Source organism: Symphodus melops, assembly GCF_947650265.1.
Source record: "Symphodus melops genome assembly, chromosome: 19".
NCBI lineage: Eukaryota > Metazoa > Chordata > Actinopteri > Labriformes > Labridae > Symphodus > Symphodus melops.
The window spans coordinates 10,411,733-10,435,011 of NC_136709.1; the positions used below are offsets into that span (position 1 = coordinate 10,411,733).

The 23,279-nt window shown below is 43.2% G+C and overlaps 1 protein-coding gene across 9 annotated transcripts in view; it reads left to right on the plus strand.

Moving 5' to 3' along the window:
• The window catches only part of LOC306840613 (ryanodine receptor 3), a 104,195-nt gene that overhangs the window by 75,181 nt on the left and 5,735 nt on the right, over window positions 1-23,279 (plus strand). For 3 of the 9 annotated variants that reach the window (XM_079370014.1, XM_079370016.1, XM_079370018.1), the window contains 44 exons: window positions 456-596; window positions 1,147-1,310; window positions 1,459-1,537; window positions 2,071-2,160; window positions 2,272-2,415; window positions 3,090-3,152; window positions 3,317-3,392; window positions 3,659-3,782; window positions 3,951-4,066; window positions 4,150-4,217; window positions 4,323-4,444; window positions 4,587-4,636; window positions 4,939-4,999; window positions 5,869-6,107; window positions 6,597-6,678; window positions 6,770-6,900; window positions 7,164-7,487; window positions 7,583-7,823; window positions 7,946-8,033; window positions 8,137-8,229; window positions 8,656-8,670; window positions 10,515-10,685; window positions 10,811-10,870; window positions 10,966-11,100; window positions 11,528-11,640; window positions 13,513-13,609; window positions 14,662-14,771; window positions 14,920-14,971; window positions 15,056-15,112; window positions 15,209-15,308; window positions 15,396-15,475; window positions 15,561-15,637; window positions 16,356-16,429; window positions 17,119-17,136; window positions 17,809-17,889; window positions 18,015-18,103; window positions 18,191-18,319; window positions 18,448-18,552; window positions 19,781-19,862; window positions 19,999-21,311; window positions 21,441-21,499; window positions 22,405-22,579; window positions 22,690-22,776; window positions 22,870-23,058. In XM_079370014.1, coding sequence (XP_079226140.1) covers window positions 456-596; window positions 1,147-1,310; window positions 1,459-1,537; window positions 2,071-2,160; window positions 2,272-2,415; window positions 3,090-3,152; window positions 3,317-3,392; window positions 3,659-3,782; window positions 3,951-4,066; window positions 4,150-4,217; window positions 4,323-4,444; window positions 4,587-4,636; window positions 4,939-4,999; window positions 5,869-6,107; window positions 6,597-6,678; window positions 6,770-6,900; window positions 7,164-7,487; window positions 7,583-7,823; window positions 7,946-8,033; window positions 8,137-8,229; window positions 8,656-8,670; window positions 10,515-10,685; window positions 10,811-10,870; window positions 10,966-11,100; window positions 11,528-11,640; window positions 13,513-13,609; window positions 14,662-14,771; window positions 14,920-14,971; window positions 15,056-15,112; window positions 15,209-15,308; window positions 15,396-15,475; window positions 15,561-15,637; window positions 16,356-16,429; window positions 17,119-17,136; window positions 17,809-17,889; window positions 18,015-18,103; window positions 18,191-18,319; window positions 18,448-18,552; window positions 19,781-19,862; window positions 19,999-21,311; window positions 21,441-21,499; window positions 22,405-22,579; window positions 22,690-22,776; window positions 22,870-23,058 — 5,964 coding nt within the window. The remainder of the gene's footprint in view (window positions 1-455; window positions 597-1,146; window positions 1,311-1,458; window positions 1,538-2,070; window positions 2,161-2,271; window positions 2,416-3,089; window positions 3,153-3,316; window positions 3,393-3,658; window positions 3,783-3,950; window positions 4,067-4,149; window positions 4,218-4,322; window positions 4,445-4,586; window positions 4,637-4,938; window positions 5,000-5,868; window positions 6,108-6,596; window positions 6,679-6,769; window positions 6,901-7,163; window positions 7,488-7,582; window positions 7,824-7,945; window positions 8,034-8,136; window positions 8,230-8,655; window positions 8,671-10,514; window positions 10,686-10,810; window positions 10,871-10,965; window positions 11,101-11,527; window positions 11,641-13,512; window positions 13,610-14,661; window positions 14,772-14,919; window positions 14,972-15,055; window positions 15,113-15,208; window positions 15,309-15,395; window positions 15,476-15,560; window positions 15,638-16,355; window positions 16,430-17,118; window positions 17,137-17,808; window positions 17,890-18,014; window positions 18,104-18,190; window positions 18,320-18,447; window positions 18,553-19,780; window positions 19,863-19,998; window positions 21,312-21,440; window positions 21,500-22,404; window positions 22,580-22,689; window positions 22,777-22,869; window positions 23,059-23,279) is intronic. The other 6 variants (XM_079370015.1, XM_079370021.1, XM_079370019.1 and 3 more) reach the window with 2 other exon arrangements.

Genomic DNA, 23,279 nt, shown 5'->3' on the forward strand with positions numbered 1-23,279 from the left:
CTCCCGGTCTTACACATACACTCTCCAAGGTGCACATTTCTAATACACCCGGGGTGTTACTCATCAGGTGTGGAGGCAGCTACAGGAGGGAAAACAAGGGGGTGAAGTATTGGAGTGTGTGATTACTGGCTTGTTGGCTCCACTACTCTACTCCATCCATCTGGCCACAAGAGAGAAATACTGCAGATGTAATAGATTGTGATCAGTCTGTGAAATTGCAGACACGCTTGTTCTATACTCTCATGTACACATTTGGATTTCATTTGGTCTGTGCGTGGGTAGGGGATTTCCTTTGAGGTGTTATTCCCTGCATGTCTCAGTGTCTGTGTGTTAGGCTTATGTGTGCTGCCTGTCACGTAAAACCATGGACAACTATCTTATTTTTTAAATTTGTTTTAGATTATTTGTCACATTTTTCTTACTTGACGTTTGCTCTGTCTGTGTGTGTCTTCCAGCTGCTAACCAACCACTATGAGCAGAACTGGAAGTACTACTGCCTCCCGACAGGCTGGGGCAGCTACGGCACAGCATCAGAGGATGAACTGCTGCTCACCAAGAAAATCTTCTGGGGGGTGTTTGATTCTCTGTCCCAGAGGGTGAGTGTTTTTATCAGGGTCCTTTTCTCTGCAAGACTTCATCGCCGTCTTTTTAAAAAGCCACTTGTAAAAGTGTGGGCTTTTTTTTCTCTTTTTTTTTAACCACAAGACCCTTTAAGAGTGATAAACTGTTGAATAAAGTCACCTCATTCATCACAGTCTAGATTAACATGTGTGTATGTGAGGGACTCATTGGCCCCCATATCTTGAGATCGGTTCCAGATGCACATGACTGCCCTCAGCACATCTCGCTAAATGCATACTCGTGAAAGGAGGCTGTGCAAAGGGCTGGCCTGAAAACATCAATATCTTGACAGCTATCATTGATCCAAAGCTTCTTGCAATTGGGTTCCTTAGCTTTTAGAATAATTCTTCATTTACGCTGCCTCCCCCCCTGCTGAACGAGCTGCATAGCTCCATTTAAGTACCACTTTAAAAGAGCTAACCACATTACATATATTCTTTAAATGATATTTCACAAGAAATTATCCAAAACATAAAATAGCAGACTTTTGGTTTAATCTTCTGATTGCTTCCTTTGGCTGTGCAGAAATATGACGCAGAGCTTTTCAAGATGGCCATGCCTTGCCTTAGTGCTATAGCTGGAGCTTTGCCACCGGACTACGTGGACGCCTCTATCAGCACCACTTTGGAGAAGCCTGTTTCTGTAGACGCTCAGGGCAACTTTGACCCCAAACCCATCAACACTGCTAAGTAAGCCGAGTTGGAGCCAGACATCAATAAGAACTTTTGTTTCAGTCTGACTGACTGTATCATACCTGCACAGTGTGTGACTTTACAAGACTTGGGTAAACATACATTTGCACAGATAAGCTGACTCATTTTCTTGTCCTCCTTCCAGCATTGCTCTTCCAGAGAAGCTTGAGTACTTTGCTAACAAATACGCAGAGCATTCCCATGAGAAGTGGTCAGCAGAGAAGGTAAGGCCAAATAGAAAACCTTTATCTCAGAGAATGGATAGAGCAGTGTCCAGTATTCAACCTGGGACAAGTCTGGAGTATAGCAAGAAAATGAGAAGACTCATAAAGCCCTCTGTTTGGAATAACTGCATGCAGAATCAGTGAGAAAGTATTTCAGCCATATCTGAGTGGGGAAAAGGAATTCAAATCAGTGCCTCTATTTAGTTTTATTTCCTTTTTATCTTTGGTTATGTTTTGTGATTGGGATTTCTGCAGGGGATACTCTGGGTTCGCTGACAGTAATCGTGCCAGTCTCTGTGTAGCAGGCCCCTGTGTTCTTTTTTGCCAACTGCATAGTCGGAATTGTTGCATTCGTCAGAAAATTTAAAAAAAGCTGAGGACAGCAAGAACTGAAAGTCCTGTGGCTCCCTAATGCATGATGCACAGTTGATCGCTTAACCAGTATTTGACATAATAAATCACATCCTCTGGAGACTGTGACGGCAATGAAGATTCATTTGACCCATGTGCATCCCTTTGTGCTTTCGCCTCAGGTGCTGCTGGGATGGAAATATGGAGATTGTGTGGATGAGAAGGCAAAGACTCACCCTCAGCTCAGGACCTACAAAGCCCTAACAGAGAAGGTACTGTACAAAATGTTGAATATGAGGCGTGTTAAGAAGATTTAAACTGAACAAGTATCATGAAGATTGAGCATGTCGGCTTTTTTCCCAATTTCTGTCTGTGGGCTTCAGGAGAAAGAGATTTACAGATGGCCTATTAGAGAGTCCCTGAAGAGCATGCTGGCAATGGGCTGGAGCATCGACAGGACCAAGGACTGGGAAAGCATGTCTCTGAGGGAGACGGAGAAAATGAGAAAGATCTCTCAGTCTTCGCAGGTAAAGTACTGAGAATGTGACAAATAAATAAAAATATACAGAATCTCCAAAAATGGTGGGAATATTATGAGAAGAATGGAAATGAAATAATGCCAAATTTCCAAGCAATGTTGTTTGTCTCAATAATGACAAGTTATGAGCTTGTATTTTTTTAATGCATGAAAAGGAAATCTTAATCTTTAGTGTTTCTTTTTTTGGTCCATCTTGGCCTCATCTTAAATATCTGATTTGAATAAAATACAAAAACAAGCTTATCATCTGGAGCGAGAGACTTCAAACTTTAATGGTTTGGATTGAATGAGAAATAGTCCTAAGCACGGCGAAATTGAAAACTTAAGATGACAAGAAGAAGATAGGCTTGAAAAGCATGTCCTAAACACAAACATTACTCTACTATCTTGATAGTAGCTCAGCAGTTACTCTTGTGTAACATTTTAGGGACAGTGAGAAGTTAACAGGCTATATTCAAACATTCAGATCTCGTTGTATTTTACAGTGGACACTAAGCTAATTTTAGTTGCTAATCTCATAGCGCAATAGACCCAAAGCCTCAAGACACAGATTAATCCTTTAACAAATGCTATTAAAGCTGAAATCTTGTTTAATGAAAGTGTTCTTTTCAGCTGTTTCTACTCTGTGTGTGACTGAATCTGCATCTTCTTAAACAACTCTAGGCAAATGGCTTCAATCCAAGTCCAATAGACACAACCAACGTGATTCTATCGAGAGAACTGCAGGTGAGTGACCTTACGTATTAGTTTTTTTTTTGCTGTGCTTCGTAACATCAAACAAATCTATCAGTCTGAATATGTGATGAAAAGCAATTGTTTCTGAATGTGAATGAGTAGCGAGGGTGGGAAATGCTCCACACTGAGATGTACTGTTGTTCTTTTGGTCCAAGGGGATGGTGGAGGTGTTAGCTGAAAATTATCATAACATCTGGGCCAAGAAGAAAAAGAGCGACCTTGGAAGCAGAGGTGATTTTATAATACAGTCAATCATCGACGCATAGATTATTCACATACCTGCAAACGAAGAATTAAACCATGTGCGTGTGTGTGTGTGTGTGTGTGTGTGTTTGTGTGTGTGTAGGTGTGTGTGTGTGCTTAGGTGGGTTTCTGTTTTTGTCTGAGAGTGTGTGCATGTTTCTGCAATGTTCAGCTGGACTGATTAGGCTAATTTGAGCAGAAGGTCCACTTAATGTAACCCGCTTGCCTAAAACAAGTCTTTTCTTTGGTTTCAGGTGGGGGGGGACACCCCCTGTTGGTGCCCTATGAAACACTGACAGCCAAGGAAAAAGCCCGCGATCGAGAGAAGGCCCAGGACCTTTTCCGCTTCCTGCAGATTAATGGCTGCATCATCACAAGGTCCAATATTTTAGAATCCCCCTCAAATGCTCACGTATCATATGGATTTCTTCAGAAACATTGCGCTGCTTTTTAACGTCTCCAGTTGATAGTGAGCAACAGCACCTATGATTTCTAACAGGATTTATTGCCAATGTCTTACAGTACGTATGTCATTTTTTTTTGCAGAGGTTTGAAGGACTTGGAGCAGGATTCTTCATCCATGGAGAAGAGGTTTGCTTATAAGTTTCTCAAGAAGCTGCTGAAGTATGTTGACTCAGCTCAGGAGTTCATTGCTCACCTAGGTAAGTTCATATTACATAAAACCTGACGGCTAGAACTTCAGGAAGTTTGTTTCTACTAAATGTGTCATTCCATAACAATATAGAGGCCATGGCTGCCAGTGGGAAAACAGACAGGTCCCCTCATGAACAAGAAATCAAGTTTTTTGCCAAAGTAAGTATCTATGTCATCACAACTATTGTACACAAAGAAAGGTCTTTTAAATGAAATGGACTATTTGTATGATCTGGTCTTGACTTTTGTGATATCTTCTTTCAGGTTCTTCTTCCGCTCATTGACCAGTACTTCAAGAACCACTCCCTCTACTTCCTCTCCTCCCCAAATAAAAACTTGAGCAGTAGCGGCTACGCCTCCAACAAGGAGAAGGAGATGGTAACCAGGTACAAAACGAAACAGTTCCAAAGCAGGAGAAAACAATTTAACATCTCTTAATTTAACATCTCAACTCTTAATGACATATCTTCTCTCCACATAGTTAACTAATTTGAACTTTCCTCCTTTTTCTGTCCTTCACACCTCCAGCCTTTTTTGTAAACTGGCAGCTCTTGTCAGACATAGGATTTCTCTCTTTGGTAAGCTGGTTGCCTTGACTGGTCAGCAGTGTGTGTGTGTGTTTATGAATGTGTGTTATGTAAAAGTGGTTTCCAGCTCTTTACCAATACTATTAGGGCAGCATGCTTGAGCTCAACAGAATGTAGGCTGTTCCTTTTTCCAACTTTGTACTAGCTATAATAGATAAGGGTCTTCTAACCTGATCACATAGAGTTGAAACCCATTTCTGTAGCAGCTGTTTGTTTAGAGTTTGTCTACCACAAAGCGTGGTAGACTGTGTGCTTGAATCACACTGATGACTGGTGCTGTTGTCGTCTTATAGGAAGTGACTCCACGACTATCGTCAGCTGTCTGCATATCCTGGCTCACACCCTGGACACCAGGTGAGGACAATTAAGGCAACAGCCAGGCACTTCTGAGATTCCTCCTTGAAACACAAAAATGAAATCAAAATCAGCATTTTTACTGTTTGAATGCAAACAACAACACTGTGACATATAATTGTTGAGCTGACAATAATTGTTTGAGAAACTGATTACGTCTTTCCCACGTAGATCGTAAGTTATAATCTAACCTCTGTTGCCCAAGAGGAGGGCATTTTCGAAAAGAAAAAAAAAACACAATTTACTTCTCACAGTTAGTACTTAAGAGTCTTACTGGAGGCACCGGCGTTAAGAAAGACAATCTTGTGGCATTTAACAAAGCAAATTAAATTTCATGTGCCACATGTTGCCTAAAGCTGATTGTGTTCTTCCGAGAAAAATGTTCTGTTTGTTAATGCAGCTCTCGCATAACCAGGCTCAGGCTGCACTCGCTTATTGTGTCCCGTTTGAGCGGCTGTTGATGCCCACAGACTCTGTCTTTTATTTCTCCTTCCTGTGGGACACATCAAGGCGTGACAACGACTAATTTATTCAGCAATGTTATGAACTGTAAAATGCTGAAAATGGACAGACTAATCACATTAATACACTGTGCTGTTTCACGGTAATATTGGCACGCTCACCTTTGATTTAAATATCCCCCTGATTCATTAAATAAAATCTTCTATGTTTCAGTGTAAGTGAGGTCATGCCTCATATTTTATGACTAAAAACCTTCGATGACTGTGAGAATGAAGTCATATTTCAGTGTGTCCTGCCTTTGGTAAACAGTGTTGTCCTTTGCGTACTGAGGGGTATCCAGATCTTTATTATTGCCCTGCCCTCGCATATGGCCAGTCGTTTATCACGCTCTCTTTTCCCTCCTACAGGACGGTGATGAAGTCTGGCTCCGAGCCAGTGAGGGTGGGGCTCAGGACGTTCTTTGAGAACGCAGCCGAGGACTTGGAGAAGACGTTTGAGAACCTGAAGCTGGGGAAGTTCACTCACTCTCGCTCGCAGATGAAAGGGGTGTCGCAGAATATCAACTACACCACTGTAGCACTGCTCCCCATTTTAACAGCTCTGTTTGAGCACATCACTCAACACCACTTTGGAGTCGACCTCCTTTGTGAGTACTGACAGCACGGGAATGATCAAGAATTGTGCAAGAGGAGTCTTGGGAAGTGGAGTCAAGTGTCAGTGTTGAGTCTGATGTAATGCAGCGATGACTTGCTTTATATCCTGGAATATATGAATTGCTCACCCACACAAATGCATACTGAAAGGCCCCCTTATAAATATGAATTAGCACATTTACAAAACACAAAACACAGGCCCTCACAATGTCGAGTTCATGACAGTGGAATGAGAATAGTGTCTTAAAATGATTAGAAATAGCTGTAAAACAAAATGTCTCTCCTGCTTGACGTACAACCAGCTGGCCTATTTAGGTAGCATGCTAATAGGCTAAACTCTAATGCTGAACAACATGTTGCACAGAACACTGCTCTGTAAAGATATTAGCAGGCGTGTTAACATTTATCTCAAAGCACCACTCTCGGGTAGAACCAACATTTTATATGTGGCCTTGTTATCATTTTATTTCATTTGTTTCCAGTGGATGATGTCCAGGTGTCCTGCTATCGAATCCTCACCAGCCTCTATGCACTGGGCACTGGGAAAAACATCTATGTGGAAAGGTATTTTAACTACAGCTTTGTGTTGATTTATTGGGGTTAGGACTCGTATTGCTATTAAAAGCATCTTTTACGCGTCCTCTTCGGCCCTCAGACAGCTCCCAGCTCTCGGTCATTGTCTGGCCACCCTGGCTGGAGCCATTCCTGTGGCCTTCCTGGAGCCGCTGCTCAACACGTACAACCCCTTCTCTGTCTTTAACACGAAGAGTGCCAGAGAGCGAGCCAGTGAGTCACATGTCATCATTCTGAACTAGACGAGGTCATTACCAGGGGTGGGACCAAAGTGTCAAATCAGAAAGCTAATTTTATGGCTAAAACAAGTGTCTGACTTTCTACATCATCTCATTATTTGGAGATGTTCTCTCTGTTTGACTGCTCAAATAATCTGATACGTATTTTGTTATCTATATATACTTGTTGGACCTCCTCTTTAGAATGACACTGTCATTTGATTGTGTTGATGATGTGAATCCCCTGTGGTGTCTCAGTCCTCGGCATACAAGACTCAGTGGCAGAGATGTGTCCCGGCATGCCGCGGCTCGACGGTCTGATGAAGGACATCAACGACATGGCTGAGTCTGGAGCGAGGTACACGGAGATGCCTCACGTTATCGAGGTGGTGCTGCCCATGCTCTGTAACTATCTGTCTTACTGGTGGGAGAGGGGGCCGGAGAACCAGCCGGCCAGCGGGGGCAGCATCTGCTGCACCACCGTCACCTCGGAGCACCTCAGCCTCATTCTGGGCAACATCCTCAAGATCCTCAACAACAACCTGGGCATCGATGAAGCCTCCTGGATGAAGAGGATAGCAGGTGTGTAAATGCCTTACTATTTGAAATAACTGTCTTTTAGTTAACGTGATCGGCTGTTAGAGAGTGACATTTTCTCTCTCTTTCACCGTTTTAAGTGTACGTGCAACCGATCATCAGCAAGGCCCGCGCCGACCTGCTAAAGAGCCACTTCCTGCCCACGCTGGAGAAGCTGAAGAAGAAGACGGTGAAGGTGGTGTCTGAGGAAGAGCTACTGAAAGCGGATAGTAAAGGAGACACACAGGAGGCTGAGCTGCTCATCCTGGACGAATTTGCTGTCCTCTGCAGGGACCTGTACGCCTTTTACCCCATGCTCATCCGCTACGTGGACAACAACAGGTCAGCTCACCGCATGTTGAAGAAGTTGTGTTTTTAAGCGGCATTTAGGAAAAGGTCGGGTCGGATGTTAGCGCTCTCAGATGAGACAGAGAAGATGAATAAATCTGTGTCTTCGTCTGCAGGTCCAGGTGGCTGAAAGAACCAGATGCCGACTCCAACGAGCTCTTTCGAATGGTCGCTGAGATATTTATACTGTGGTGCAAGTCCCATGTACGTTGTCTCATATCAAGCGGCAAAAAACAAGCAGGCCTTTGAAGTAATCCCACACTGATGAAACATAAACATCTTCCATTGACATTTGTCTTTTCTGCAGAACTTTAAAAGAGAGGAGCAGAACTTTGTGGTTCAGAATGAAATCAACAACCTCTCCTTCTTGACCGGAGACAATAAAACCAAGATGGCTAAGGTAGGTTTTATGTCGTCAACTAGTTCAAGTTGAAGTCCTTGTTTAAAAGCCTTTTTTTAGGATGCCTTGAGCCTATGAAAAATGTTTTAATGTTTATATGACAAAGCTGAGAAGTATCCAAAAACAAAAAATGTCTGACTTTGACTTATGATTGTGTGTGTGTGAACTTACGCATGCATGATTTAACAGTACATTACAAAAAAAAAAACTAACACTCATCCCTCAGTAGAGTAATATTCCTCCATACATTCAGCATTGAGAGGGTCAGAACATTTATTTCTTGCCTGGTCGCCTGTTCGAAGGCAAACAAATGCTTTTCATTGAAGTTCACGTCCATGCGAGGTCTGCGTGCCTCCACTTAACTACGCCTTCATCTTTTTCCTCTGTCTGCCTTTCTCTTCCTGTCCCTCTCTCTGTCTCAAACAGTCCTTTAAGGAAAAGGTAGAGTGATGCTGTGCATGAGCCGTTTACCTGCCAGCTTATTGGCTTAGATGCTGCAGTCGCCGTGCAGAAAAGTCAATAGCTTGTGCTGCTGTGCTGAGTCTATAGTGTAGTTCTTTATATATATCTCTATAAATGATGTCCCTTATTATTTGTGGTCTCCATTCATCATCTGTGGCGTGGTTCTTTTCTTCATTCCCTCATGGGCAGAGCTCATCTGGAGTAATGAAGCCCCGCCCCCTTTCTGTTTTAAAATCACGTCATCAAATGTGGCTGGTGTGTGTTTGCTGTCGATGAATCATGTTTTCTTCGTGCGTCTGACCAAAAGTGTCCCGAGGCTTTTTAATGTGACGTCGTGGTTGAAGTGTGATAACCGTGCGTGTACATGTGTGTCTGTGTATTTACGTTAATATGGAAATGATGTTTTCACACTCCGACAGCTGCTTCACATTGACTCAAAGGTGCAGGATTCTCTGTGTGCTAACATCAGCGTCAGTCTGCTAGTTTAGATTTTCTGCTGACGAGTGGAGCTTTGTAACGCTTCAGAGGCGTCAGGCTGGTCACGGTCCCTGCCAGGGCTGAAGGATATGTAAATCAGTCATCGCCAGTAAAAAGTGAAGTGAAGGTATTCCTTAAATAGTACAACCCTAATTTCTACAAAGTTGGAACATTCGGTAAAATGTAAATAAAAATGGACGATAAAAAAAAAGATTTCATTGAAAGCAGTTCAAAGACTACGAACCAAATTTAAATGTAATTCATTTTGTTATATGATGTGCCCATTTAGAATTTTAGGGCCAGTAACATGTTTCAGAAAAGTTGGTAAATGTATAAATATGCAGCTGGATTTAAGCTGCTCAACAGTTCAAGGTCTCAGTTGTCATATTTTTGCTCCAAACATTTTCCATGACAGGTTGAGACTGCAGGAAGGCCAGTTTATCACCCCGACTCTTCCCTTCAGAGCCATGCTGTTAGCCTGGACTTCCCTGGAAAGAAAAAAAAAAAGTCTAATTGGCAGCATATGTTGCTCCAAAACCTGCCCTCTATGGTTCAGCATTGATGGTGCATGTACACACGTGCAGATTAACCATGTCAGGTGTACTAATGCCCCTCTACATGATCATGTGGTGCCTTTTGAACCGTGCGCTTATAAAAAGCCGGGTGGGCCCCCTCCTCTTCAGCCCAGAGAGCGAGGTTTTTTTTTTTTTTTACCTTGAGACTTCAGAAGCTCTTCACCTTCACATCGAGCCTGGACCCAGAGAAGTCGGTCTTTCAGGATCTGATTCAAAAAGGATTTCAGTGAGGTCGCCTACAGACTCTGTTTTAATGCTCCAAAGTCCAAAAGATCAGAATCCACCAATACTAGTTGTTGATCTTGTCCCCTGCTAACAGATTTCTTCAGATTCTCTAAATCTTTTAATAATAGTCTGTAATGTAGAAAATGAATGGTACATTTAAAGACATTATTTCTGAAGAGTTGAACAGCCTTCAAAGACTGAAGTGCTCTTTTTTTTTTTTTTAAATATCTAAACATGATGCTAACCTGCTGCCAGTTATGAAGTGTGAGGTGTTGTTGTCCTTAATTTTTAAGGGAGCGTTTCATTTTCCAAAAAACATGAACCATGAAGACATGTTGTGTTGGTCCTATTTTTAAACAAATATGGGCTTTCAATCATCAGTTTCTCTTTTTATTCATATTTTACACAACGTCCCAACTGTTGGATTGGGGTTGTAGGTTTTTCGCTAAAAGTCTAGCTAATAAGCTAATTAGTCAGCTCACCCTGCCCCATCTTTTTTTATTCACCACTTTGTGTTATTTAAGATTAACCCTGTCATTCTTTCAGTCCGGAGGACAAGACCAGGAAAGGAGACACAAGAAAAGACGTGGTGAGTTTTACTCCATTCAGACCTCGCTGATCGTGGCCGCGCTGAAGAAGATGCTGCCTATTGGCCTCAACATGTGTACCCCAGGAGACCAAGAGCTCATCTCCCTGGCCAAGACGCGCTACCTTCTGGTGAGACAACTTCTATGTGACCATGCAGCAGCGACACATGTCCCTTCAACAGAAACACAAAAACAGCTCTCAGTAATGACTTTGAAGTCTCTTCACTGTTCCTTCTTTTTCTTTTTTTTCGACAGAGAGACACAGATGAAGAAGTCAAAGACCATATTCGGCTGAATCTGCATCTTCGAGTAAAGGTTAATATGTCTGGATCAGTATCAGTCATAATACACCGACCACTGCTGTGTATCTTTGTTGTTTTCGAACATCCTCCTGTGTAACACTCTCTCAGTCAGAGGACCCCGCTGTGAGGTGGCAGCTAAACCTGTACAAGGACATAGCCATGAGGATCGAGGGCTCTCCAGATCCTGACAGGGTTGTGGACCGGATCCAGAGGATCTCTGCTGCTGTCTTCAACTTAGAGCAGGTCTCTGCTCGAACGCTCACACTCACCCAGACATAGCACACTTATGTAAAGCATAGAGGACACTGTGTTGTATTGTTTGTGTGTTCTGATGAAAAGCTCCCTATATGGTGCTGTAATACTGTTATAATAAAAGATCGACTTTATTGAGAAGGACATCATCTCAGCTAATGGTACTTCAGGTTAGTTTGTAATAATCAAAGATGTTTGATTTGTTATAAATCCAGAACAATCCACACTTACTTTCTGTCTGATTCAGTCGCTTCTTTTCCTCCCAGTAAAGTTGATGATGACTCAACAAAATATTAAACCCTATCGCGAAGAAAAATCTGATACTAGTTGTTTATTCCTTTTAGTAGCCTTGTTAAAAAAAAAAAAGCTGATTAATCATGTTTTCTTTACACTCATGTATTTCTCCGACACCCACTAGGTTGAACAGCCACTGAGATCAAAGAAATGTGTATGGCAGAAGTTGCTGTCCAAACAGAGAAAGCGAGCGGTTGTCGCCTGTTTCCGCATGGCTCCACTTTATAACCTCCCAAGGTATGACCATCTACCGCACACCTACAGCGCCTGCTTCTTTGTTGCTCTGAGTTTACCCTCAAATGATGCTTTCAAAAAAAAAATCCTGATTCAAAGACGACAGTTGCATTGTTAGGTCCCAGTAGAGGGCAAAACAGTACAGCAAGTGTTGTGTGATGTCAACTCTAATGGACAAACACCACCACACGTATTCTTTCTGATTCAGGACCCTCATTTTTCTTCCTCTGTGGGTCCTGACCCTGCATTAATGCACAGCCTCCCTCCCTGCGTTTGTAGGACAAATGTCTGGCCTGCAGCTGTTATCGAGGAGTAGAGAGAGGGACACTGGCAATTTCATGGCCTGCTGCTCTGTAACTCAATCACATGTCGTCAGGCAGAGAGCTACAGTAGGGAAGAAAACAATTACGAGGACCAACCTGTGGGTGGCCATCTTGATTCCCGCCTGCCATGACAGCATGACTCATTTATTCAGAGTTGTTGGCAGTGACATATGACAGGAAATAGCTTCTAATTGTTGGACCGTATTTATGGTTCTCGTTGGGAGTAATTGATCTGATTTTACTGGCTGGATGTAAAAACATCTTGATAACGTTGACTCCTTTCCTGAGTTGTACGCATTCAGACGTCATCTTTTCTCTTTTGTCTCTCTGTTCAGCCTTTTTTCTCCTCTCAGTCACACTCTATTGTACCTCATTCCCTCAGGCACAAAAATAATAATTACTTCCTGAAAGCCTACCGACATATTTGGCTGGAGATAAAGCATGAGAACACAGACTATGACAGTCTGCTCTCCATGCTGACGGTAATGTAATGCTGATCCAATACTGCTACTGTATGACCTTGCATTACATTCCTTACTTAACCACCCACAGCTTTCCTACTGCTAAGGTTTGTGCTGCAGGTTTGACTCCCCCTCTGATGTGCACGCTGGTTTTTTTTGTTTTTTTTACTGGTCTTGATGTAAGAAATGTTTTAGATTTCATGTGTGTGTTTTGCTGTATTTCCAAATCCTGTAAAGAGTAGGATGCAGAGATTCATGAACTATTGTGTCTGTACGCTGAAACAGAATTTGAAATAAACAGTCATAAGCAGAAATGCTGACGCAGGTGGTAAAAGCTCGCCTTAAAGCTTCTGTAAGGGATCTTTAGCAAGTGTCGATGGCAGCGCCTCTCTTTGATCTCGTCGCTGGTCTTCTGCGTATGCAGTGTTGTCCGATGAAATAATCTTCCTTTTGACTGTCAAATGTTTCACCGACAGCGAATCTCTGCCTCAGAACATGTGAACAATGAGGCCTGTTATCAATGACGTCTTCGGACACCTAGCACCGCCTGGCAGCTGCATTTACAGACGATAAAAACAACTCAACGAAAAACAAACTTTGGTGTCATTTGCTTTCGTTGGTCAGTCTGTTTCTGGATCAACTAAAAACACCTCACAGCAGCTTTTAACTAAAGAGCTTCAAGGATGCTGTAAGTGAGATTATTGGAGCCGATTAACTCCTGTTTGTAGAGTTACAATAAGGAAACGTAGTGGAGTAGTATTCATCCACTCATGTACATTTTGTATTAACCTTAATGTAAAAAAAAGGTCCATTTCATTGTTGTTAATGTGCAGACATATTGACATACACCCTTTAACGTAGCTTCAAACTGCAGTTTCTTCCAGCTGATCTCTCCTCCACTACATCAACAGTTCATCATAGAGCATCTACTCCCCTGTCTTTATACATAACGTGACAGTTTTCTCTAAGGTGACCAGTTGGACATGCCAGCACCCTAAGCTAACCAGTACTAACCTCCTCCAAAGGGACCGTCTCCTTCCTTTGCTCTGCTTCTATCTAACCCGGCTTAATCTCCTCTCAACCTTCCTCAGGCATCGCTCTATTAACCTCTTCCTCCTGGCCTATCAGAGAATATGGATAGAAACAGAGGAATACTCTTTTGAGGAGAAGCTAGTGCAGGATCTTGCAGTAAGTACTCGTGCCGCCCCCCCGCCCCACCCCACCCCCCCCATCGCGTTCCCCCCTCGTAGTCCTTTCCCTTTATATGTCTCAGTGCTCAAAGCGGTCCAATTCCACCAGGTACCACTTTGTCACTCTTAGTCATCCATAAGCTGTCTTTAAAAGCGGACACCCATTTATAGCAAGCATGACATCACCAGTGATGTCAGGGCCCGTTGATGTTTTTCAACCACCGTGTCCCTTCTAAGACGAACATCATCAGCTGCGATGCTTGGACTTAGAAAAGACATTTCTGAAAGATGCTGTATCTTTCATGAATTTTTCCACACAAAAAAAAAACAATCTTTCATTGCGCTTTTTGAGGAAGAAGCAGACATTTCTTCCTCCACAACTTCACAGAAGTTCAAATAGTATTAAGCACTTTGTGTCTCATTGCAGCACCATTTGCAGTGAAAGAATGGATAGAGAAAAAAAGCTTTTAAGGGTTGAATAGAAACAATAGATATGACCATGGAGACATGCAGGATCTTGACATGTCCTACTGTTCCTACTGCTGCTAGTTTTTTTTTAATTCAATAATGGAAAGAGTTATGGCAATTTAATATTCTTTTATGAATCATATCTGTTTCTACAGTTTTTCAAATCAGTGCCACCGAGCTCCATGTGAGAGAAAAGGGTGTGACAGATGAAGAACTTTATGATCCAACCAACCAATTATAGAAATGTAGATTCGACGTGTCTGCTACCATGGAGGGTTTATCATAGGAAGCCTATGATAAAGTGAAAAGTGGGGCTAATGGAGAGTCACGCTTAACTCCAATCTCATCCTTTTAACACTGCTGATCATCATCCTTAGTGTGTGTTTGTGTGTGTGTGCGCTCGTCGTCGTGTCTATGATTGTGCTCGTTTATCGTCTGCATGCTCTCAGTGTACCGTACCACTGTGCTTGTTTTTTTTTTTCTTTCTGATATACTTGATTCTCTTCAGGTAAGTAGACACTTATAATCTATGGCATACAGACTACATACACGCCTGAGACTTACTTGTTTGGGTTTGTTCAGAAAACGCAGCCCAAAGTGGAGGAAGAGGAGGAGGAGGAGATCAGAAAGCAGCCTGACCCTCTTCACCAGCTCATTCTGCATTTCAGCCACAACGCTCTGACGGAGTGCAGGTAAGAACACCTGTCCAACCTGGCACCCACACACGCTGCTCCGTCTGTGCTGTGTAACAGTTTTGGCCTGTTCCTTCGCTAATAAAAAGCGAATGATGTGATTCTGTAAGAAGAGATTTTAACGTCATGTATTCTCCTCTCTTGTCAGTTCCTTAGAAGAGGATCCCTTGTATATTGCGTATGCAGATATGATGGCAAAGGTGCTCCATTCTCTTCTTTGCAAAATTCCCACACAGTTCAGCAAAAAGCGCCGCAGGTTTCACAATCTCTCCTGTCTCTTTTAGAGCTGTGCTGAAGGTGAAGAAGAGGAAGAGGAAGAAGAGAAAGGGAAAACATTTGAGGTGTGCTATTGATTTCCCGGGAAGACTCCTTTCTGTTTCGGTTTGTTTTGGATTCATATCGAGGCGTGGTGACGACTGTGTTATCGATCTGTACAGGAAAAGGAAATGGAGAAGCAAAAGATGCTGTACCAGCAGGCGAGACTTCATGATCGAGGAGCAGCAGAGATGGTGCTTCAGATGATCAGTGCCAGCAAAGGTTGGGAAAAAAAGACAGGTTCACCCTCTTTGTCGTCTTACTACTGCCATCTAGTGTCTACATGATGTATCCTTTTGTGGTCGTCAGGGCGACTTGCTGCTATGGTGACTTTTACCCTCAAGCTCGGCATCTCCATCCTCAACGGGGGAAACATACTGGTCCAGCAGGTATGCACACTGAAGAGTGCAGCTATAGAATACGTGTCATTGAAATGAACAGCTCTCTGTTGATGGTACTTCTATCTTGACACAGAAAATGCTGGACTACTTGAAGGAAAAAAGAGACGTTGGCTTTTTTAAAAGTTTGTCTGGACTTATGATGTCTTGCAGGTAACACATCTTCAATGAGTTATTACAACAACAAAAAAAATACATAGCATAGTTTGTGTTTTATTTCTCAAATTCAACTCATAGGGTGTTCACGTGGCTCCGTCTTATTCCCCCCCCCAAAAAAAAAAAAAAACACTCAAGCTGCAGAGCGAGAAACATAATCAATGTTTGATGCATACTTAACTAACCCTAACCCTAACTCCAGTTAAGGTTTTTTATTTCAATAATTTACTGAAGGTTTTTACTCAGTACAGACACAAAAAAATACACCAAATTATAAATAAACTGCGGCCTAGTCCACACATAGGCGTATTTTTTTAAAATTCAGTTTTTGTGTGTTTCATACCCACACAAGCAGTGTTATAGGTCAATGAAAACGCATCTTTTAGAAAACTCCTTTCAGAGTGAAGATTTTCACTCTGTTTAAGGTGTCCCTGTGTTGGCGGGGAAACCTGAATTTCTGTCGCTGTGCAACGGTTTCTCCTCTGTTTGAGGTCATTGTGCTACGCTGACACTTTTGTATGCGGAAGTTATCAAACTAGTGCCTAACTGGTCTCAGATCTGAATATTTTTGCATGATGAAACCTAATAATGTCCTGTTCAGTGCACCTATAACAAAATGATGGAGTAGCACTCTGACATCCATATTACAGAAATGCTGAATATAATTAGAAATCCAATAAATCATAGATCAGATTTTGTCTTCTCTCCCCCACAGCGTCCTGGACTTGAATGCTTTTGAAAGGCAAAATAAAGCTGAAGGTCTGGGGATGGTTACTGAAGAAGGATCAAGTAAGTGAGCAAGATACTAAATGGTAAAAAATAATTTTACCGTCCAAGCTGTCAGTTTAAGTTCCACACATATGGCTCTAAGCCTGTCAGTCATTTCAATAAGGCTCGGTGTTGACCCCTCGACTGTGTCTCATCGAAGCCCTCAACGTTATGTGTCTTCAGTCAGGCTCTGTAGTAGCTGCGAGACAGATGAGACGGTAGCAGCTTAATCCAAACATCTGCTCCCATCTCCATGTCACATGTGTCTTGTGTCCTGTTGTATGTCATCATCAGGCAGGTAAACCTGTGCTACTGTATGTCTAAGTCCTGTCTGGGCCTTGTCTGCCACTAAAAACTACATCTACATACATGACAATCTGCTTTAATTTTGACCCGATGGGTAGCATACAGTAAACAAATATTATTTCCTCATACATATTCCAGCTCATTTTCACCTCATAAGCTCAGGCATAAGTGATGGTAACACTGGTATGTAGTTCTTCAAACACTTACGTAGCGAGCAGACCTCGTTAAACGTACCGCATGTCTGTCGCTAATCAGTGTGTGTAAAGATACTTCTATAGCACTATCATTCTCTCCTGTTCCTACTTCTTCTGATTGAATATAAATGTCTTCTCCTTTGCTTATGTCTGCTTTTGTTTTGTTTGTTTGTTTTCTTCTGATCATGTTTTTTATGTCATCGGTCGCAGTCAACGTGAGTGAGCAGGGTAAATACATGGTTTAGATTCTACTCATCCTATGCAATGCCGACATCCTGATTGCTCTCTGTTTAATCTCCTTCCTCCCTCTCCTTATTCCCTTACCAATCCTCCTTTTTCGAGACTCCCTCCCCCCACCTCCTCCTCCTCCTCCTCCTCCTCCTCCTCCTCCTCCTCCTCCTCCCTCACCCTGAATGCAAAACAACCACCTTCTTTGTACCTTGGACTGAAGGAACGCATGCATGCTCCTCTGACATCTGGATAGATTGTTCAGTCCAGGGTTGGATGCCCAAAACTGACTCAAATCTCTCCACTTTTTTCCTTCTTTTTTTTTTTTTTTGTGAGAAGCCATTGCTTGTCATTTACTAACTTTTGATATACTAACAAACTTTGTTAAGAAATAAGTCTCCTAAAGCTTTGATTGTAAGACACAACAAAGCTTTGCTGGTGTTAAACAACAAAACTCTATAAGATCTCTATAAGATGATGCACCGTTCCCTGTCCTTGTGTTCTGAAGCCCAAATACAGTGCACATTATTTAATGGCATTTGACAACTAGGCAGCAGCTTTATGAGGAAGTGAAAGCTATGCAAGCCCTGATGCCTGAACTGACGTAGAAATAATGAGTTTCCGACCTTCCTCTGGCCGAACGGGACGGTTAATCTCGTTTTCTGTCCCCAGGTTCCAAAGTACTGCAGAATGATGAGTTCACTAAGGATCTCTTTAGGTTTCTGCAGCTTCTCTGTGAGGGCCACAACAATGGTGGGTGGACACTTTTTCATGATATGAAGTTGAAGAAGATGCTTGAGCTGCATGTGTGTAAATAACATTTAAAAAAAACAGATTCCCCTGCCTCCAGTTATTGGCTATTTTGCTGTCTGTTTTAGATTTTCAGAACTTTCTGAGGACTCAGACAGGAAACACAACTACAGTCAACATCATTATTAGCACTGTAGACTATCTACTAAGACTTCAGGTAGGATATTGTTACAGATAGATCTAGGATGATGTCTTTGTTGTGTATATGTTGTTTAATTAACATTCTTTCCCCCTCTTCTATAAGGAATCCATCAGCGACTTTTACTGGTACTACTCTGGAAAGGATGTAATAGACGAAGCAGGTCAGAGGAATTTCTCCAGAGCACTTGCAGTGGCCAAGCAGGTGTTCAACTCTTTAACTGAGTATATACAGGTACTCCATCCCAACACACTGCATCGCTACAAGAACACACTGAAACCACCGAGTCGAAGAGTGTAACTCTGATTCTCTGTGATCGTCTCCTCCCCTCCCTCTGAACTCCTCCATGCTGTGTGCCGCAGGGTCCATGCATTGGGAACCAGCAGAGCCTGGCTCACAGCAGGCTGTGGGACGCGGTGGTGGGTTTCCTGCATGTGTTTGCCAACATGCAGATGAAGCTGTCCCAGGTTTGTCCATAAGTCTGCACTTAACTACTTTCATTTCTTTATATTTGCTACAAGAGTTATTCATTCTGTTCCAGTTTGTAAGCGACTCAACTCGCGAGGTCTTTATTGTCTTTTCTAATCAACAGCGTGGAATTAACAGCTACATGAACATGACTGCTGACAGAATTTACAAATACAACAAATGACCATCTTATCAGTGTGATACAGTAAAAAAAAAGATTTAGGTACACATCAGTGAGTAAGTTGTTTAAAAATAGCCCTTTGGAGATGAAGTACGAAATGGGATTTCAGAAAAATGATGAAACAGTTTTGTGTTAAAGATAGGTAGAGGGACACAATCAGGACAGAGTGAGGTAGAAGTGCAGAGATGCCAGTGTTAATGAACCAGGGAAGTGCATGCCATTGTTTGTGGTACCTTATGGCAAGGTGTTTCAGACATCTGCAGTAGCTCCCAGATGTCCCTATGTTTTTTTGCTGACACATCAACACACAATAGATTATCCAGTATCATAAAATACACGTCACAGGCTACTCTCCGTGTTGAATATTAAGTGACATGCAAAGACATTCAAATGTGTCCCGTGTTTGCAGTGACGTCACTTCCAAATCACTTATGTGACTCTTTTTTTTCCTCCACCAGTGTTTTGTCTTTGTCAGCTCGTCGCTCCTTTAATATATGTACGGCCACTAGAGGTCTCCCCATGCTCATCGATATCCTGGGGCTGCTGCAGTACAATTACATTTGTCATTCCACGCAGCTATATGATGCATGGCTCAATCTGCGATATGTTCTCTTTCCCCAAGATGCCAGTGTTATGAATAAAATCCAAGCGCCTCACCTTATCTAAAGGTCATCACAAAGAGCTGGGGCCTGACAGTAGAGGGATGAAGAAAGCACAGGTGGAGGGCTTTGAATGTAGCACATCAAAGTTGGCCTCAGATTTATTGCATGCCGAATACAGATTCCATAGAGACCCTAAATGAGTCAGACTGACCCTGCCATCTGCTCCCAGACAGAAGAATAACATTAACCCTGGTGCTGATGGATGGGCGTTATCTAGAAGGCCCTTCTGGGCCTCAGCAGGACCACTGCGGGTCCCAGCAAAGTGAGGCAGCCTTGATCCCGTGAGGATATTAGACAGGCCCCTTACAGGGAGGCTAACAACAGTCTGTGTGATATAGTGAAGTGTGAGTCACAAGGTTCCCTCTTTTTGTTTCCCACTAACAGGACTCCAGTCAGATTGAGTTATTGAAGGAGCTGCTGGACCTGCAGAAGGACATGATCGTCATGATGCTGTCTCTACTCGAAGGTTTACTTTTTGAACATCAGCCCCGACGCACCGCATAATGCTAGCGTTCATCAAACGGATTTGTTGGCTTGAATGTTTTGAAGAGTTTCTTTATTTTGCGTCTGAACCTTACCGTGACCTTTTTTTGACATTGCAGGCAATGTCGTCAATGGCACTATTGGCAAACAAATGGTGGACACCCTGGTGGAATCTTCCAGCAACGTGGAGATGATCCTGAAATTCTTCGACATGTTCCTCAAGTTGAAGGACCTGACGACCTCGGACAGCTTCAGGGAATATGACCCGGAGAGCAAAGGGGTCATCTCTAAGAAAGATTTCCAAAAGTCCATGGAGAACCAGAAACAGTACTCGCAGTCTGAGATCGAGTTTCTGCTTTCCTGCGCGGAGGCCGATGAGAACGACATGTTTAACTACGAGCAGTTTGTGGAGAGGTTTCACGAGCCCGCCAAAGACATTGGATTCAACGTAGCTGTGCTGCTGACCAACCTCTCTGAGCACATGCCTCATGACGCTCGCCTCGCTACGTTTCTCGACCTGGCCGAGAGCGTCCTCAGCTACTTTGAGCCTTTCCTGGGTCGCATTGAAATCATGGGCGGCGCCAAGCGCATAGAGAGGGTCTACTTTGAGATCAGCGAGTCCAGTCGTACCCAGTGGGAGAAGCCTCAAGTGAAGGAGTCAAAGCGTCAGTTCATCTTTGATGTTGTCAATGAGGGCGGGGAGAGCGAGAAGATGGAACTGTTCGTAAACTTCTGCGAGGACACCATCTTCGAGATGCAGCTCGCCTCCCAGATTTCAGAGCCGGACCCAGTAGAGCGTCCAGAGGAAGACGAGGACGACAACCAGAGTGTAGCTTTAAACCAGGAAGAGGAAGAGGAGGAGAGCGTGATGTTGGAGGCTTCCTCGGCCTTTACGATCGCCTGCATCTCGATGAGAAAAAGCCTCAGCCACTTCCGCCAGATGCTGACTCTGAAGAGCATGAGGCGACAGTACAGAAAATTCCGGAAGATGAGCGTTCGGGAGCTGGTGCGAGGCTTCTTCTTTTTCTTCTGGATGATCATCACAGGCCTCTTCCACTTTGTCTATAGTCTTGTTTGGGGTTTCTTCCATATCTTGTGGACTACCATGTTCGGAGGCGGCCTTGTTGAGGGGGCTAAAAACATAAAGGTGACAGATATTCTAGGGAACATGCCAGACCCCACCCAGTTTGGGATCCACGGGGACGTGTTAGAGATGGAGAAGATGGAGGCGAACGAGGGCTCAGCGTTGGCAGAGATGGGTCAGATGGCTCAGGGGGATGCTGCAGAGGGGGACCTGATGGCTGAGCTGCTGAACATACAGCCCAAGAAAGAGGGGAAGCATGGGGCGGAGCCAGGTTTGGGGGATGTGTCTGAGGTGGTGGTGGGGGACGCGCCGTCCATTGCAAGTGCTGTGAAACAGAAGAAGGCACAGGTTAGTGTTTATAGCAACTCCTGTTTCCTGTCTTGTCTAAACTAATAGAGTTTGAGGACACATTAGTGCACGTTTTTACATTACATGACACTTTTCAAATAACTGATCAAAGATTTATTTTTATTGTAGATTGCTGCGAAAAAGAGCGCATCGACTGGAGACTACAAATCTGACTCTGAGAAAGGAGAGTGAGTGTTTCTCTTGAATTATGCACATGCAATTGTCATTTACTTTTTTTTTTTTTTTTTTTTTTTTTTAAATTGCTCTATGTTTTTATCCTGAGTGAACTGTACTGGACTTGCTTACTTTGTTCTTGAGAGACACGCTCCACACACACACGTAGGCCTGAAATCTAATCTAATGCAAACAGGACTTAAAGATACGCACTAATAGAGAGACGTCAGAGCGAGGGGGGCTGCACAGGGCCGCCGCGCTGAGCAATAAAACAAGCTCTGTTTCAATGTTGGCTTCTCATGACTTTCATGACTGCAAGATCATGGGGATTGAAATGTTTCTACTCTTTTGATTACTCACTTTACACCACAGCTCACCTTGACTCATTCACACCACATTCACACGCTGGTGAACGAGGCTGCTGCGTCCAGTGTCCATCAGGATGAACTAATCTCATGGAATAAATGTGACCCCTGGTCCGATCGCTCCCAGCCTGTCAGCATCTCAACATGTCATCCACCTGTATGGAGAATTCTTGAGCCCTCACGCGCGATGAGGATGCATATTTTTGTGTGTTGTCTTTGATTTGCCCTCATTTGCAAGTCTGCAGTCTGCCCCCTCTCTTCCTCGCTCATCATCTTCTGTAAACCAAAATGTGCACTGTCAGCATGAAGAGTGCAGCCCCTGCTTCTCCTTTCTCCACACTCAGACGTTAAACAAAAGAAAACTGCACAAACACTTGAATATCATTAACACTAAATGCATTGGGAATCATCCTAAACTCCTGTGTCCCCTGTGAAATCGTCCTCCCTTAAAGATTTTGTGAGGCAAAGATTTGATGTTTCTGCGGTTTTGATGACCCAATAGGTGAAATAGATAAAGTATGTAAGTAAATCTTTGTCACTGATGATTGTTACAGTTCCGAGGACGGTGAGAAGAAAGACCATGACAAAGCCAAAGATGAAGTTCCTTCCCAGTCCGCGTTGGAGGAGAAAAAGGCGCCAAAGAAGAGGCTGGGTGTGAAGAAAGAGCCTCCGGAGGCCTTCACGGCCAGCTTCTTGGCTGGCCTGGAAGTCTACCAGACCAAGATGCTGGTCAGATAATTCCCTCCCAGATTTCATACAAACCATCATATTGAGAGTATAAATCGGGTGATTGTGTATACAAACCTTTAAACCTTTTTTTTTTTTTTTTCTCCCAACAGAATTACCTGGCCAGAAACTTCTACAACCTCCGCTTCCTGGCTCTGTTTGTTGCTTTTGCCATCAATTTCATTCTGCTCTTCTACAAAGTAAGCTTGAACTGAAAACATTTCCATGTATATATTTGAAGATGGAACATACAGTAATTGCGAGTTCCCCTTAAATGCGTCATTTCCTTTCAGGTGACCGGGGATTACTCGGACGATGAAGACCCTTGGAACGGTCGGGGTAAAGCTGGAGAGGAGGAGGATGCGCTGGAGTATTTTGTGCTGCAGGAGAGCACAGGCTACATGGCCCCAACACTTCGCTGCCTGGCTATTCTGCACACCATCATATCGTTCCTGTGTGTTGTGGGATACTACTACCTTAAGGTGAGGTCATAACGAGGTACGGTCAAGTTTGCAACACCGACTCACGTGCTGCAACTTTCTGCCTGTTTTGGTTGTTTTGAAGTGGCGGAATGATGAGGCAGCACTGTGACTCCAAGACAAAGAGGACAGTGAAGTGTTTTGTATCGCATCGTACCAGCTAACTAACAAATCCCACCATTTGTCTTAAAAATACACAATTTAGAACTTTTTTGGCCTTTTAT